The sequence below is a fragment of the Barbatula barbatula genome (assembly GCF_947034865.1).
Source record: "Barbatula barbatula genome assembly, chromosome: 15".
NCBI classification, from domain to species: Eukaryota; Metazoa; Chordata; class Actinopteri; order Cypriniformes; family Nemacheilidae; genus Barbatula; species Barbatula barbatula.
The window spans coordinates 19,212,832-19,231,047 of record NC_136778.1 but is presented as its reverse complement, the minus strand read 5'-3'; the positions used below and the strand labels follow the sequence as shown (position 1 = coordinate 19,231,047).

The following is an 18,216-nucleotide window of genomic DNA, read 5'->3' as shown; positions in this document are numbered from 1 at the left end:
TTGTGTCGACGGTATGTTTGTAAGGGAAAACAATACGATGCAACAATTATTTTATATGACACTAAACTAGGCGGTTAGACAGTTCAATAAAAAATTATTATAAATAAAGTACTCTTTTTTTTAAGTCGATCATCTTAGGTTCGAATGTTGTGATGCTTAGTAATTCGTTAAAAAACGTCCACTTAGTGCACTTCAAAATTTAAGAGACTCCACCCATAGTAACAAAACTGGTATGTAAAGGATGTTACAGTGCGTCATGCAGCGCGTATCCAATGTGAACCATCGCTGGCTGCTCGTAGTCATTGCGCTCTTCTTTCTCTTGCTTTATGTAGAGGTGTCGGGTCGGTAACACCCACCACGTTTCCCAATCATCATCAGGGGATCAGTTGCTTTAAGTGGAAGCTGCTCCGACCATCAACTAAACTCCAGCGTGGGTCACAAATGAACATGAGATCCGGATAGTTTCTCATTCTACTGACAGCCAGCTCTGATGCCAAGCTAAATGCGAGAGTATATACATTTCTTTCTGATTTAAAGGTTTTTGCGAATGCTATACTGCATCAGACAACCAGACCACAATTTTAGATATTTGTATCTAAGGAAATTGTGGTAGCTGGCAATACGGGTTATAAGCAAATCAGAAACTCTTTACAGGACATGGTCGGTTACTTCACCGGATTACCAACAGCACATTGCTCTTAAACTGGATGCACAAAAGGAATTAAAACACTCTGATTGCTTCATTGCGAAATAATCGCATAGATTCCACTTTCATCAACAAAATCTTCATATGCTGATGGCTCAGCGGGTACGTTCACTTACAAATACTTTGTCTAGATGTACGCTTGAACTAACTATATTATACATTTGCCTTTTTTATGTTTGCATGTGTGTGTATATATATATATATATATATATATATATATATATATATATATATATATATATATATATGTCTTAGCATTATAACCGTTTAAGTTATCTAACAGTAAAATTATGTCTCTGCTTGATGCAGTACGAAGACCTTGCTCACTACGGTGGAGGAATGGAAGGAGTCGGGGTTCCAACATCAATATACGGGGATCCACATGCGCCGCGGCCCCTGCCGCAAATTCACCACTTGAACCACGGGCCACCACCACATGCCAACCAACACTATGGAGCTCATGCACCACACAGTATCATGGCCAGCAGCATGGGCTCAGCTGTTAACGATGCACTTAAACGAGACAAGGACCAAATTTATGGGTAGGCTACTTGCAATATTGTACATATGATGCACACATTAAATGAAAACGTTTGTTATTTGATAAACAACACTCACTAATGGATTTTTGTTTAATTAAATCTTTAAATAGTATGCCGTATTATTAAACCTTGAGTGAACTTCAAAGGCTAGGTTAAGAGGTCTGTGACAGAAGGGTGGTGAATCTACCAATATTGTTTGATAATGTGCTGAATTTTTATTTTATTATTATAATAAATACCTACACTCAAAAAATTACAGGTTATTTGTAACCCAGTTGTTGGGTGGTCTTTACCCAACGAGTGAAACAAACCAGCAGTTGGGTTGAAATTACCCGGCATTGAGTAATTCTAACCCAGCAGTGTTCTGTCCAATATTTGCCCAGCATGGATCAAAAACAACCCAGCACTTTTTAGAGTGCAATAGCTTTCACTCAACCCCACCTGTACAGTGTAACAACAGAGTGGCTATAAGGGCTGTTAAAGTAATAACTTTATAAAATATAGTTCATCAACATTACTGTCTTCAACATTAATATCCAGTCTGTGATATAATGTTTACATTTGATTTTTTTCTTCGTTTATATCATGTGCGCATTTACCAAAAACAATAGCCATTTCTTTAAGGCACCCGTTATTTCCCCTCTTGGCGCTGGTTTTTGAGAAGTGTGAGCTTGCCACATGCACACCAAGAGAGCCCGGTGTCGCTGGTGGAGATGTGTGCTCATCTGACTCTTTTAACGAAGACATTGCTGTGTTTGCCAAACAGGTAATAGACCAACAAACTATGCGAAATACCTTATGAGTTTTACCGATATGGTTTTACTCGACAACACTGATTAATTTCAGGTGAAATTGGCTTTCAAAATTATGTAAATGCGTCACTGGCTATGATATATTTGCTAATGCTGTGAATTTTTAAATGTAATTTTATGATTAAATATTTCTCTTAGATACGCGCAGAGAAACCGTTATTTTCCTCTAACCCAGAGTTGGACAATTTGGTGAGTATAAATTTTTGTTAGATAAATCTCGCGCAGTATTTTTAAGTGAATGTGTATGTTTGCTGCAAAGCTTTGTTGGCGGATTCTTTGTGGAAAATAAAGGAAGCTTTAGTGATTTATGAGGCCGCGTGTTATTAGGGGGCGTGGGGGTCTTTGCCTAGGGCACCCTCAAAGCATCGACTCTGGAGAAAACTATTTAGACGTCTATTATTGCAATAACATGACAATAAAAAAGCTAAAACTATTTTTTTGAACGTGAGCATTTGTTATTGTAATTCTGATATAAAACAACAACAATTGCCGGTTATCGTTGTTTTAGTTTTTTATGTTTAATGTGTTCATTTCTTTTTCTAGATGATACAGTCAATACAAGTATTACGATTTCATCTCTTGGAACTCGAAAAGGTATGTGTTTATGGGTTTTGTACAAATGTAGTCCCCAAAGTTAACTGTTGGCCTATGATGTTATGCATTCTATTTTATTATTTTTAAACTAGTTTTAATTAATTTCTTATCAGGTGCATGAGCTTTGCGACAACTTTTGCCATCGTTATATAAGCTGCTTAAAGGGGAAAATGCCCATAGACCTGGTAATTGATGAACGTGACGGATGCAAGTCAGACTTCGATGACCTCTCAGGATCTTCCACAAATATTGCAGATCACGTGAGTGTTAAAATCATAACATTATTGTAATTTAGACCGACACTTAAACGAAGTTGTTTATACTGTTTATGCAGTAAGCGCTGCTGATGTCCATTTACAAAGACCATATTTTTCCTCCAAAATGTAGTTTTATTATTTATAGGTTAATATTAATAGTTTGCTATAAAGAATAACTGTATCAGGTTAAATGGCTGCATGTCACATACAAAATAATAAAAAAAATAATTATGTTTCACTGATTCAAACAATAGCATTTAACCTCCCAATTTTTTTGTACATTTTCCATGTCAGTTTTCTTGGCTCTCTGTGTTACTAATCTCCACAATTACATAAACAAAAAGAGTGAAAATTAGTAATTACTTAGTTACAAATGCAAAATGTATACAATATTATCTAAATCTACTTTTTTGCACTGATAAGAATCATTAAGGCATAGCCCTAGGACATATTTTAAGCAGAATTATGATTATGGCAATGATTATGCACATCATGTTGGTTGCAGGTGTTGCGAAGGGTCAGAGTTTACCCCTAACTGTTCACCCCTCTGTTAGCTCTAATGATCAGCGTTACATTTGCAAGTGAATGCACCATTGTCTTTGAACTGATTAGATTGTTATTGTCAAGCAGAAGGGGAGTCTTCTTTTACTCAGAGACCAACATTGTGTTCTTTACAGATGTGCTTCCCATTATCAACACACCACCCCCTGTCACATGAAAAAAACATAGATTTATATGGAAAATAACTTTACATTCTGCTAGTGCTGTTACAAGTCAAATTATTTTAAGGGAACGAATAAGAAGATAGAGAATATTTATTTAAAATATTCTGTGCCACTAAAAACTGAGATTTCTTTGACGTCATAAACAGTTCTGCCATTTACAGTTCTTTGTGTATAATCATGTATAACTGATAACTTGCCCCAAGTAAACATTTCTGCAAAGGAGGAGGCTATATGGTGTGCGAAAACCATTCTATCTTCACTTGCTCAGCCAAATTAATTTGATGAGCTTGTGCCTTTGTACACTTGACAAAAACTATAATCTTTTATGGATGTTTCTGTAATATCTTATTGATTTACAAATGTCTTGTTTGACACAAAACACTTTGAACTAGGTGATGGGAAAAGACAGAAGCCTTCAGAAACATGCTTGTGTGTGTCCTAATGAGAAAACAGTGAAGGGGCTTATTCATACAACTTTATTGTTGTAGAAGCTTAGTCTGATTCTCTAAAGCTCTTCAGTTGATCACCATCAGGCAAACAGCTGACGTTAAGGGTCAGAAGAGGAGTGTCTGCTGTTTGCCTTCATGTTGAGCCTGTTTACATGTTTTACATCCAGTTCTGGTTAAAAGGGGGTTTCTGGTTTTGATTGTGCACATTTACTGACAGACAGTGGAAGAAGCAGTTACATTGACCGTGGCTCCATATTGTTCTCATAAAGGCTAGCATTTTGAATAATATTCCTGGGATGTCTTTATATTGAGGAAAGCTAATTGTTTTGTTTTTTCTAATTTGAAAAAGGACCTTCTTGGGACAGACAGAATGGTACAAACTTGCTGTCCTTTGTCCTACTATCATTACTAAATTAGCCTTTATCTTTTTGGATCTATTGTTTTCTGTATCTGTTCTTGATGTTCGATTGCAACTGATAATTTGGCATGTACCTGAACCTCAGAATCCAACATCCTGGAGAGACATGGACGACACTCACTCCACTCCATCAGTTGGCACCCCTGGACCTTCAAGCGGGGGACATGCTTCTCAGAGTGGAGATAACAGCAGTGAACTTGGTAGGAAGATTTTACTTGATATACAATAATACTTTTCCTGGTAGAAAAGGCATCAGTTAAGGCCATAAAGTTCTCAAATTTAAAATTAAGGATTGAGTTATTAAAAATATTCAGAATGTATATTTATAAAATATATATGGTTTAAAGGGTGTGAGTGTAAACAGTAATCACTACTCAGCCACATCTTACTGTTTATGTTATCATACAAACATTGCCTCAGTGTGATAGTATGAAGTCCCATAACAAAGTGTCTTTTAAACACCCACAATAAATGTTTGGCATAACAGCAAATAATCTTTAATTAAATGCTAGTAATGTTTATGTATTGCTACTCTATCTGAATTAAAGAAAAGCATCAGGGTGGTGACATCACCAGGCTTTTTTAAGGAGTTGGGGGACAGTCAAAACCCAGAACCTTTTGATCCCAAAGAGCTTGCATTCAGAAAGGGGAAGAGGAATGACCCCTGCCAGCATGAAGGACAAAACACTTCAAATACTAGTCATAATGGAGAGTTAATATCTGTTTTGAGAAAAAATTGGTTTGGGATCAGGTACATCTACGTACTATTCCCCCACAGTGACTTCTTTTCCGTGGAGGCAGGAATATCAAAATTAGTTTGGGGTGTCATGTGAACATTTGTACATCACACATCATGTCAAGATACTTGCCTGCTTGAAAGTGTTTATGAAAAAAGAGATGCCCACGTTCACAAAATACTTGCTTAACACATCTGCAGCTGGCACTTATTTTTACATGATGGGGAATTTGCACATAGGTTCATATGACGAACCGGACACATATTTTTACATTACGAGCCACACACATGACAGGCTAAATACATGTTTTGAAGGGCTTCGCTTTTGTGCCTCACCGGAAGCGAAGTCACCGCATGCCATTGCTCCTCCAGGAGGGACTTTGGTTTGGTGTCCCTGCTTCTTTCATTCAAGAGATGGGTTTCCTGTTAGTTAATGGGGGGGAGATGGCCATACATAAGTCATACTTAAGAGTTCAGAAATTACTGGACGTCCTCAAAGCACCTGTCTCTCGAACAGGGATCTCCTTGTTGTTCGTACATGTCAGGTACTTCTGTTTGTCAAGTTAGGTTATTGGGTCAGAAGAAGCGAAGAGAGTGAGTGAGGCCCTCAAGAACCCAAATTTGTTGGAGCTCCTCTTTTATATAATTGCTTATTCAACTCAGCTAAAGTGTGTTTTTTTACGGAGATACAGCTATCCTAATGTGTATGTTGGTGGGAATGCAGAGCCTAGGGATTCCTCACAAAGGCCAAAAAGGGAACAAAGGGAAGCTGCAAGACATTCAAACCCAATGTTCATCTCTATGGGCAGTGAAAGACACAGGCTGAGACAGGATGTTTACATTTATATTTGAACCCTCAATGAAGGGTAAATCCCAGCATGGTGTTTGCATGAGCATGGTGGTGCAGCAAGTGTCAAGAGCTGATGCCTCTGTGTAACACAAACTAACCAATACCATGCATTGCCGCAGTGTTTTACTGTCAACCGTGTTAACCGCGTGTAACAATTCCATGGTCTATCAGATCATAACATGGCCACGGGGGACAAGAGGCATCTAATCAATATGCTTAAGGCAAAATGATTAGCGAGGAAAAAATCATCTGTATTTGTCAAGTATATTTAGTAATTATCCAGTCTGCTGCATCCAGTAGTCTGAATTATGGCCCCTATTGGAGAAGTACAGTTAGTGATGGATTGAGGTCACAGTGAGCTTATTAACCAAGCAAACAGGATTTATTCTGATGCGTGTGGGGTGGCAGTCATCAGAGCAAGTTAGTTTGCACTGGACCTCTATGTTTCCATGACATTCATCTATATCAATTTCAACTAATTATCAGCATCAAGATAACAATTACCATTTGAGTTGTGGACCTTGTTGTTTCCCTGACTCTGAGGATACTGGTGTGAAATTTGTGAGAAATGGAAGCTTTAAGTCTTTTTTCAATGTCTTAGGGTAATAAAACAGCCTTAGGGCCTAGAGCCTTCCTCTAGGCTGCTATGGCCCCCCTCTGTGCTGCGCGTGCAAACTCTCAGGCCGGGGAGTGACGTAGGGCTCTGGGAGCAGAGAACAGCAGTCTTTAAAGAGAGTGCAGTCGCTCAGGCAGCATGGGCTGAGTTGCCAGGGAACAGTCAGAAACAATCAGCGTTGAGTTGGATCAGCCCTGCGGCCTTCGTTTTCTGGAACAGGGGGAAAAAAGGCATGGGGTGGGAGTGGGCTGTTTGAGCCCTTCCTTAGATATGATGATCCTGGCTTTATTTATCTGTTTATTTATCATTTTTATCTACTTTTCTTTAACTTTCATTTGGATTATTGTTTTTTTCTCTGTGTCATTCTTTACTTCTTATTCCTTTCTTGAACAAAAAACTTTTCATAACTTCCAGAAATGACCTTTACAACCTTTACAACAATCATTAGTCCTTCTCCTCTCACACACAAACTCCAAAACATGTTAAGAATATTTGGAGAAAAATTGTCTTGAGCGGACTAAAACTATGAAAGTAGTGCCCTGCTCTTGAATTTTCTTGGCATTTTGCAGCAACAGCATCGGTCTGTCTAAAGTTCACCTACAACCACCCCTCCCTTATATTTAAATTACATTATTCATTAACTGAAATATTAATGCATGAATATGGCGCATACAGTCGCCTTTGATTGATGCATCCCCCAAAACAAAGAGACACAGCAGGGCCAATCTCAAGAAAAGTAGGGTTCCTGTTCCGCCTCCGGGGAGGAGTTCCTCAGATACATTATTCACACACCCTCTGGGCAGGCTTTCAAGGCATATTTACCCTCAGGGCACGGAAAATAAGCATGATGGTTAAAAGTAAATCATCTTGGCTTATGCACAGTTAATGGAAAAGTGAAAGAGAGATAGGAGGAAAGGAAGAAAAAAAGTGTAGGGAGGGAGGACTAAGGAAACCTTAGTTAAAAAGCAGTCTCCTGCCCTAGTCCATGCATGTTCTTACTGTGATCTTAAGGTAGACTGAATGCAGCAAACAGCTGACAGTTCAAAAGAGAATAGAGATTAAGAATACATAAACCAATTTATAATATATCAATATACACAATTCTAAGTGGCCACAAATGAACTGCAAAGATTGACTGGGGAACACATGTTAATCAAGTGTGTACCAGAATAATTCCTGAAATTGTGCTGTAATAATAACCAGTGTTGGATTGGATTCCCGATGCTGTTGACATTTTTGTTAATAGCTGTACGCTATTAAGATTAGTAAAATGTATTTAACCAATCAAAAATTTTGGTTTTGTTAAGTGAGTGTGCAGTAATTTCTCCCTGTTAAATAATTTCTTCTTGCACTTCGAAAGGTGCAGTTGTTTTATTAAGCCAATGACTATTTAACACAGTCACTCCTTGCAATGATACACACTGGGATTTATATGTAAACAGTATAGAAGGCTAGCAACATATGTACAATCCATGCACTGGAAGGCAGTAAGCAAACTCTAATGTTGAATTTACTTTAGCAACACAAAGGGTATAGTAATGGGTTTGCTTTGTGCTTTATGTATTTTCTATTGCATTAATGCAGATAAGATATTCTCTTCATAGTGAAAGTCCCCACTCCCCGTTCAGGCATGGAGCCTGGACATTCATTAACTCATGTCAAAGACGGAATTTACATTGAATTAATAACACCGGAGTTGGTGCAGAGCTTTCCTCAAGATCTCTTACACTGAGAAAGAGAGAGCCAGAGATGGCCCTTCATCTCACTCTGTTTATTAGCGTTCCCTCTCACTGCATGGATACTCTTGCTTGCTGTGGTCCCTGTGTTACTGTTACTAATCAAATCAAGACCCCCGCGTTGCTGTTTCACATTGTGTTAGTAAATGGCACTAGTGATCGGTCTGAGTAGACATCTGTACTATGCTGAAGGTGATGTTTTTTCTCATTATAAATGTTCTTAATCTTCTGCTCTTCTTGCTTTCTCGCCCCATTTTCATGCTGTTGTTTATCAGGGGATGGCTTGGATAACAGTTTGGCATCTCCAGGCACAGGGGATGAAGATGACCAGGACAAGAAGCGGCAGAAAAAAAGAGGAATCTTTCCAAAAGTAGCAACCAACATCATGCGGGCATGGCTATTCCAACATCTCACGGTAAGACATGCTCAACTCTCCTTATCCCTGTAATATCAGGCAAAAGAAAATGTAAAAATGGTCATTGTATCTAAGCTTGGCCAGAGAATCCAAGTGTGACTTGGACCAAGTGTTGACCTGTGTCGGATGTGCCTCTTTGAGAATTAGAATTCCAATGTGCTCAGCTCAGTGGACTGAATCCAAACTGTATTAAAACTGGCAGGCTGTGTTTTGATCTGTTTCTTGGTCTGTCCAACCACCATGCTTGTTAAAAACGGTTGTAGTTTGTTGGCTGTAGTCACCCTTTCGCAATTCCCACTTTTAGGCAAGATCTTAAATATCTGCACATTGTGAACATTTCTAAATATCCAGTTCTTTGACCTCTTCCTGTTTTACATTCTCTTTCTGAATTCCTGGGCTACACCTTCTAAGGGCTACACAGGTCTTGTACACATATAAATCCTTTCCCTTTTACCCACCTTCAGAGTTTAGAGTAGAGGAGGGCCTAATTGAATTATCCTCTTACTGTTCCCAGATCCTTTTCATACTGATTTGTGAAGCAAAAGTTTTTCCCATTGCAGAATGTGTACTCTGACAAAAAACAGTGGTAAAAGGGAATTTGGCCTTTGAATGGCCCCCGTTGCAACACCCAGGCGATCATGCATTCATCTGGAGTTGGGCCTGAATAAGGAGCTGCTGGATTACATTTTGTTGGTTTCTACTATGAGGCTGTCTATTTTGTGCCACATTTTAGATGGGGGGTTGGGGATTTTACATATGGTCTAAGCCTCTATCTTTTGTGACCTCTTCAGAAATCTCTGATAAAGACCCCCTGTAGTGCCAGTCATAAAGAAAGGTGGAACATTAAAATTCTGTATAAGATTACAATTATATATTTTAGATTGGCTGGAACAAGATAGAGAGATCTCTATTGGCATGCTACTTTGGACAGGGAGGATGCTTCTTAATAGGCATAATTGTAATTAACGCAAATATGACTGCATTTTAGATAACAACGCACTTAGATTTAAAGACTTTTCATTATCACATTTGGGAAAAGTGGATGAGCCCATGGGATTCTCAATACAGATCTCAAAACTTTATCTAAATATCCTTAACAGCAAACAATCAACGTAATCCTAGGTCCTGGTAAAATTGTTTTGACAAGGGTTCAAATATGGATCCCAGAGTACAGCTCAGATTTGACTGTCATTGGGGTATTGATGTAGAGGCTTGCAGTAATTTATAAAATGAATGACAGCTACCAATCCAGAAGGCAAGCAGGGAAATTGTCGGCAGCACCATCATGTGTTAGAAAGAAAGAGGTAGAAGAAAACGTAACAAGACTCTTCACCATTGACCCCAGGAGGTGGGGTACGCCAGTGCCAAAATCGGTGCACATCCACGACCTTGTGCTGTCTATACATTCACCCCTGCCTGCCATCTGCTGCCCTCCTACTGCACTCACAGTGAGAGTGACGGCCACAATGGGGCCACTGAGGGCCAAGCCCTATTCAACACTAAACAAAACTCTCCATTGTCTCTCTTTCACACCCACTCGATCATTTGTCAAATAATGTCAAATGAAACCACAATCTCTCTGCCAATAACACAGGAACTATAGGATAAATATTCTCAAACTAAGGATACCATATGTGATTATCATAGATTATTTATTTCCTGAAATACATGTGGATTCCACAATGACACAAATTGGCATATGACACAAATTGGTGTTTGATGGGATTAACTATTTAAACATATTACTTTTGGAAAAATACTTTTGCTAACTTTGTACATGGAAACTAAAAAGACATAAATACACCTCCCTAAAATGAAGATTTTTATATTTGCTTCCTTGTTAAATATTCACAGTAACCTCACTTTTTCTTTTCTCTGATTCTGGGTTCCCATTCCTTCTCTATCCCTCTTTTTATTTTAAGCACCCTTATCCATCTGAAGAGCAGAAGAAGCAACTAGCACAGGACACAGGACTTACCATCTTACAAGTAAATAACTGGTGAGTAACCTTTGACCATGGACTTCCTAGTAATTTGCCCGACCACTCATCATTCAGTAAGGTTTTCTGTAACATTTCCATTTTAAGTCCAGTAGATTGAGTAAAACAAAACAAATTAAAAAACAAAGGCGACAATGATCAGGCTGTGAAATTTTATTTTGTGATTGATTACATTTTTTCAAGATTACATTTAATTAGATATGAGTCATCCAAATGTTTTTGGACAGCCTAATTTAACACACCCCTACAATCGGCAAAACTACTTTTAGAAGAACAACTTTTATATCATTTACATGCAGTTACATTATATCATAAAATATATGTGAGGTCTGAATCTACTTAAGCTTTTTTAAACTGTTGGAATTTTAATATTTATATTGATTGTGGACTATTGAATTCATGAATTCAGAGATTGTTTCTCTCCTTTCTTAACATTATAATTTACATTTGTACTATGTAGACTGTCTAGCATCTATTTAATATACTGTAATAGGCTACATGCACACTTGGTGATGATGTACTTCCACTAAAATCTTAGCTGGCTAAGCCACTCCCGCTCTCATTGCACTGAGGTAATTTTCCCCCAAGCAATAACCACATGTTTACTAAAAAATGCTCACATTTTAGCAAACCGACAGCTTTACAGCTAAGCATTTTTGAGTGCCTCTGTGGTCAAGTCTGGAGTAAGTGCAAAAGTTTACTTTTCATATATGTGACCCTAGACCACAAATCCAGTCTTAAGTAGCACAGGAATAGTTGTGGCAATAGCCAACATAACATTGTATGGGTCAAAATTATCTTTTTTTCTTTAATGCCCAAAATCATTAGGATATTAAAGGGATCGCATCTCACCCAAATATTACAATGTTGTCACGTTTTTTTTTAAATTATGTTATCATGTTTTTATTGTGTTAGTTAGATTTTAGTTATTAAGTCTTAAAGCAAAACAAACTAAAAGTTGTATTGAAATTAATTGGACTGCACAATAAAAAACTGAGTTATCTCATTTTGGAAACAAACTTCTAATTTTCCTTCCGTAACTGTATCAAAACTTTATTTCTGTGAGTTTGTACAACTTAACTACAGTTACACCTTTTTTAGGCGTGTTTCCCGAACTATACTTTAGGGTGTTTCTTTTACGTTACCAGGTGCTGTCCATTGCTGAATTGGTGGTGCTGAATTATCGATCATCAATAAATTATTCACTCTATACAGGGACTGATTCACTGCGTTAATGTGAGGTAGCGGTGTTCTTTATAAAATAATCACTTTAGAATTAGCTAAAGATGCATTTATTAGGACTCATAGGACACAAATAAACTAACCATAGATTTAATTTAATTGTGAAATTAAAGCCACTTGCTGTTGCAGTGCATTAAAAAAAGTGTATTCCAGCAAAACAATCAGACTTATTGCTTTGACAGTGGATGCGCAAGCGGCGCCTTTACAGCCAGAAGCATGAATAGCTTGTTGCCGCGTTTAATAAAAAATTCAAATGTAATCAACATTTTTTATCCCAATTTCAATATTAAGAGGAGTAATATAAACACAAAGCTTGCCATAATTGTGCAGCACTATAACAAGGTGTTTTTATATTTCAATTAAACTTATTCATTAAGATCCACGGTCGCGTCGAATAACCACACGGAAAAAGCCAGCCCGAAGAGAAGCAATCGCAAGCACTCCGAAAAGTTGAACTATTTCCATCTCAATGAGGTGCAGACGCGTCTGGAAAAATGTCCGTCGCCTATTTGCGCGCGCCAGTCGTGCGTCTACATTTAAAATAACAATTATGAACTTGAAAAAGTTAAATGCACTAAAAAACTACTCCACGGATGGCACCGTCTTTGATTTAGCAAAACCATATGATGCATGGGCGAGGCTAGCCCCTTTTTAGGGGTGCTTCAACACCCCTAAAAAGAAGCTCAGCACCCCTAAAACTTGGAATAAGACATGTTGTTATGCTAAAAATAAATTTGTCTTTTACAATGTTAAAAATTTCCAAAACACACTCCGTAGTTTGTGGTTTAAAATGTACGCGTTAAGGATGAAAATGAAAACATCCCTGCTTTGCAAATGGTGTCATCCTCTTCTCTTCTTCTACTTCTCTGTACCTGCATCGCTCAGCGCGCACGCCATCCAACTGGTACAGTTCAGGACATGATAGCAGTGTACAAACTCCTAGATTCATAAATGTTCCCTTCACTGAAAGCTGTTACACGTAATTTTTGTGCCTTGGGTCGGCACCATACATGGCTCAGGAGGACCACAGGCCAAAGCAGACTCCAGCACCTAGCTGTGATGTCTATTGAGAATGAGTTGCTTGAAATAATTGAACCCCAAAGGGTCATTGACAGGTTTGCCACCCTCAAAGTACGGCAACATAGATTAACTCTCCCAAAGTAGAGCAAAAATGGGGATTTAGGGGAAGTACTTCAAAGATTTATCTCTATTTCTTTTTTTATATCTTTACTTTCTAACTATTTTCAAGACCTCTGTAAACTAACTGGATATTTTGGACTTTCTGGTTTTACCTTCTTTTTTGTTTGCTCTTGATGTGAAGCTTGTTTTATTATTATTTATTGATGACTTATATTGGTTTATTAAAGTTCAGACAGGCGTGCGACCAGATATATATGGCCATTTGTTAATAAACTACAGAAGATGAATAACATTTTGTTTTTCAAGTACCTGTTACTTTGTTCAATGACAATAAAGTTGAATCTAATCTAACCAATCTGATGACTGCTGATACAAAATGAGGCACATAGAGTTAAGGGTAAGGGAAACAAGCTGAGTGAAGAAGGTTTTGTGTTTGTTACAGGGAGCTATCTGTGTGAACTCTCACAATTAAGCTGGTGTTCTGAAAAGGTCTCAAAAAAAAGAAAAGAAATCTGAATTTTGGAGTTAGTTGAATCAATTTTGTAATGATAAAGTTATTTTTTAATAGACATATTTTTAGTTTTTGTGTGTAAAGAGGGTGGGTGGTGGCAGTGGGGCTCGTTGGGTGCTCAGCACCCCTGAAGCTCTGACTCTAGAATCGCCCCTGATATGATGTACCGTTGCAGTTTGACTAAACGTCCTACCACAATCTTCCTCTTAAATATACTAAATTATTTTGTTTGCCAGCTCATGTGAAGACAATTATATTATTTGTATGAAAACACGTCAATGTACTAGTGGATTTAACTTTAGAATATTTTTGTGTAGACTGCGATTTAAACAAACTTTTTTCACAATGCCCACTAGAGGTGAACTCTTAACAGTTGTAAGGTACAGCTAAGAGCGCTTCTGACCAACCTTCCGAACGTATGACTTACAGAAGGTATACTTAACTAAGAACATTTCAGGAAACTTATATACAAGGTCACGTGTGTAATTTTCGGGATGATCTATTGATATAACTGCAATACAATATACATACGTATAGATAAGAAGGTTTCGGGAACGCGGCCAAATCCGTACCAAATAACGTCCAAGCGATGTAACTTTGTGCTTTCTCTATTGGTCATGACGACGTAACATGAAGACGAACTGCTGACGTCGTCAGAACGTACTGTGTTTGATGGAAATATGTGAGCCATATGGACCGCTCCACCACCTGATCCACTATCAGAGTGCGCACTGTTGATCATTGTTCTAGCTAGAAATTTTTTTTTTTGTATTCATGGAACATTTTTAGTTCTGCAAATTAGTTTAAGAGGAATTAAAATGCACATCGCATTTCTCGCTACCATTAAATCGCAACATGTCACATTAAAAACAGCGCATATACACTAGAAATGTATCTTTACTTTTTTTTGTAATTTGAGTGCTCAAGGTGATTCATGCTAGTGGAATATTTAATCAAATGTGCATATAAACAGAATTTAAAATGATTATGCTTATATGCTTTTGTGTGTACGCATAGTACGTGTGGCACACTTATTTACACCACGTTTATTTTTAATGTGCGTTGAAAATTGTGTGCGTACATTTCTATCCCTGTTTGCGTAGTCACGTTTTTAAATGAGGCCCCTGGATGTTTACGTCATAAATCAGAGTATTTCGTCAGTCTAGCACTCATGCATTGCTTTTTTTGTCGATTCCTGACAGGTCCATTAACCCAAAGACCTGGAGTAAATCACAATGCATTAATGAATATTTTGTGATCCATCGAAGCTTATAATAGTAAAAAAAGTTGCTAAGTGTTTAAATGACAGTAAAATAAACTGTGTGCAGTCAGTAATATAAATAGCTTTAGCACATGTTGACTCACAACGTGAAGAACTGTCCTAGAAACCAGCTTCATCAGTTAGGTCTTTATTAACAACCGCACACGCAGTCTATGCCTTGCATCACTATGGAACACCCACCACACTTGCAGTAGCAGGATTACCACCAATAGTAAGAACACGGATTTAAAGTGACATCACATACTGATGTACTACAGAACATGTTGTCTGTTTATTTCTGTTTAAAAGGTTTATCAATGCTCGAAGAAGAATTGTGCAACCCATGATTGATCAGTCTAACAGAGCAGGTAAAGATCTATTTTACAAGATTTTCAGAAATGCTTCACATTTAACACAATGTATGCATAAAGTCTATCACATATATAATCTTGTCCTCGTTTTTTAGTAAGTCAAGGAACCGCATACAGCCCTGATGGTCAACCTATGGGTGGCTTTGTGTTAGATGGCCAACAGCACATGGGTCTACGGCCTGGTGGTAAGTCAAGTCAAGTCAGCTTTATTTATATAGCGCTTTTTACAATTTTCATTGTTACAAAGCAGCTGTACAAGAAAAAATGACTATAAGTAAAAGTCTTCATATAACTCAAAGTGGCCTTTAAGAGTGTGATAGAAGCTTCCTAACATTTGCTTATTTTACAGTTACATTTTTTCTCTGTGTACAGGTCCCATTGGAGGTATGGGTATGAACATGGGCATGGACGGACAATGGCACTACATGTAAACTCCCTTATTTAGAAAAAAACATAAAAGTAAGGTTACGGGTTGTTATTTAAAAATATCCCTCTCTCTCTCTCTCTCTCTCTCTCTCTCTCTCTCTCTCTCTCTCTCTCTCTCTCTCTCTCTCTCTCTGAATGTGAAATCTGATTATGATGGCAATTCTCCCTCCAACATCCCCCCAGCACACACACACACCTTCAATCAGGGGCTCCATCTTCACCGCCTGTCTCTGACAGTCCACAAATCAAGACGTATTGCTCGCCGCGGGCGGCCTGGCATAGAGAATTTTATTTAATACCCACACTATGCTGCCCAATGAGCCCCTCCTTAATGACACTTACCTTGATTAATAGAGCTCTTTATATGTAAATAGGCACCACATCCAGTTCTCCATTGCGCCAACACAGCCCTTTCCTCTCAAATAACAACCCCAGCCTCTGCTAATGAAGGAAGAGCAGAGGAGAGTCCAGCTAACACTCACTGCAGAAACCACAGACACATAGAGATATCATGAGCTCTGGCTCGCAGGAGCCAGATACATCCAGACTAAATAATTTCCAGACTATTTAACCATACCTTTTCTGTTAAATTATTGTTCGTTATTGAGTCGTTACTGTAACTGTGTCATTTAGAGGAATGTTTCCCATTTTTAATTAGCTCCAGTTAAACACCATATGCTGGTGGATCATTATGCAGATATGTTCTTAAATGTGTAAAGCTTTAAAGCATAAAGAGGATAGAGCCACAATTATGATCTTAAGGCAAGTCTAAGCAATTGATCTGAGGCTAATCTAATATTTAATTAAACTGTAAGTGAGTGTAAGGATGAATGAATTTCTCAATATCCTGTTTTTTCCCAGTGTTCTAGGTCTTGATTGCGGCCTCTGAACGAGTGTCAAACAATGACATGAGCAGCAAGTGAGTCCATTTCACATTTGTTCGGATCTGATCACACCCTGTCAAACACCAGCTACCAATTATTTCCTCTATTTATGGAACCTCTCAAACCTCATCAAAGTGGCCATTATATACCCAGCCAAAAGACTGCCCACAGCAGCATCAACATAACAACGACTAACTTGAAGCATTTTAGAGGGAGAGCCTTCTAAAGACACTTGGGGAACCCAATCTCTTCTTTTTTTAAATTATGTATTTATTCTTGTTACTGTCAAGAAGAATGGGAACCACATTTGTGCACTTTTGCTCAACAGTAGAGTGGCTGCCCGAGGTGAAAATATTCCATACTTGCTCATGAATAGATGCACAATCTTCTATTAAATGTATTTTTTTCCAAACACACAAAAGTCTATATAGTAAAAAGTGCAGAAATTCATCACAAACTCAGAAATGTGATGATTTGTTTGCTTTTGGGATATGCTCTTTCTCTATGGAAATGTTTTATGTTTGGGTTTCTGTCATTAACTTATTTTAAGCCTCTGACATTTATGATTCTACATGAGTAAAATGAAACATTTGACACAAATTCCTCTAACAATTTTGTCTTCCTCAGGTAATTGTCTGAATGCTCTGAAAAGTATCACAAAAAAAATCGAAATTAATTGCCAAGCTGTATTTGTTAAATTGGACAGTACTCTTGTAAAGTTGTCTGGAAGACTTTTTGAACCACTAGAGATATGGCACTGTACATAATTTATTTGTTAAAGAAACCATTGTCAAACAGGCATTCAGTCGAGATCATTTATGAACGGAGATCGTTATACACTTTTGGTCGGGTCTCAATTGTTTTTTTTTCTATGAAAATGTCGATCATATGTTTTGTTGATGTTTTGCTAGTTCTTTAAATAAATGCTTCATTTTCAAAATCTCTGTTGATTTTGTTGTTGTCGTTATGCATTGCTCCTGTAATATGTAGTTAATAAGTTAAACATGAACATAAAAGCTCTGAATTGTAATAGTACATAATTATGTATTACTATAAAAGACGTCAGTGGGTAGGAGAATAATAATCGTATTAACGCACAAAGAATTAAATCATTAAAGATTTGTTTGGAGGTGTGTTCTAAATGTCAGCTATATGCAAGGAAAGAAACCACATTAATTCACTTTTCTAAAACATTCGACGGGATCTTCCTCGCATAATATGTCAGATCATAGCTACAGCCAAACCATGCACATTATTAATATCACAGATCTTGTAAACGCATTTACGCTGTTTGATGATTTAGGTAGGAATGCTCTTATAGACGTTTCGCTGCAAACACTAGCTAGTTTCTGTAGCCTGCAGTATTGTTGAGAACATTCTGTATGTTCGTGGTCATTTATCAGTGTCAGCGTTGTAACGATCTCCACAGTAGCATTGATGAGGAGAATTACATTGGCGCTGGATGAGAACCCACAGGCAAACACACAAGGGAGGGGGGAGAGAGAGCTTGCAATAACGTAAGGGAC

The 18,216-nt window shown here is 37.8% G+C and overlaps 1 protein-coding gene across 1 annotated transcript; it reads left to right on the top strand.

The window, feature by feature from the left end:
- Window positions 1-263: 263 nt before the first annotated feature.
- meis2b (Meis homeobox 2b) lies at window positions 264-17,626 on the top strand. The gene is made up of 13 exons (XM_079474242.1): window positions 264-808; window positions 1,016-1,248; window positions 1,873-2,014; window positions 2,199-2,249; window positions 2,604-2,654; window positions 2,768-2,914; window positions 4,589-4,703; window positions 8,717-8,856; window positions 10,779-10,855; window positions 15,319-15,377; window positions 15,476-15,565; window positions 15,753-15,839; window positions 16,668-17,626. The coding sequence occupies exons 1-12, from the start codon at window positions 791-793 to the stop codon at window positions 15,809-15,811; spliced, it is 1,182 nt and encodes a 393-aa protein (XP_079330368.1). The 5' UTR covers window positions 264-790; the 3' UTR covers window positions 15,812-15,839; window positions 16,668-17,626.
- Window positions 17,627-18,216: the final 590 nt, after the last annotated feature.

What these genes read in the sequence shown, in the direction of transcription:
- meis2b (XM_079474242.1), top strand. An exon ending in TTGCTGTGTTTGCCAAACAG is followed by an intron (nt 2,015 to 2,198) that starts GTAATAGACCAA and finishes TATTTCTCTTAG; the next exon opens with ATACGCGCAGAGAAACCGTT. An exon ending in CCACAAATATTGCAGATCAC is followed by an intron (nt 2,915 to 4,588) that starts GTGAGTGTTAAA and finishes CCTGAACCTCAG; the next exon opens with AATCCAACATCCTGGAGAGA.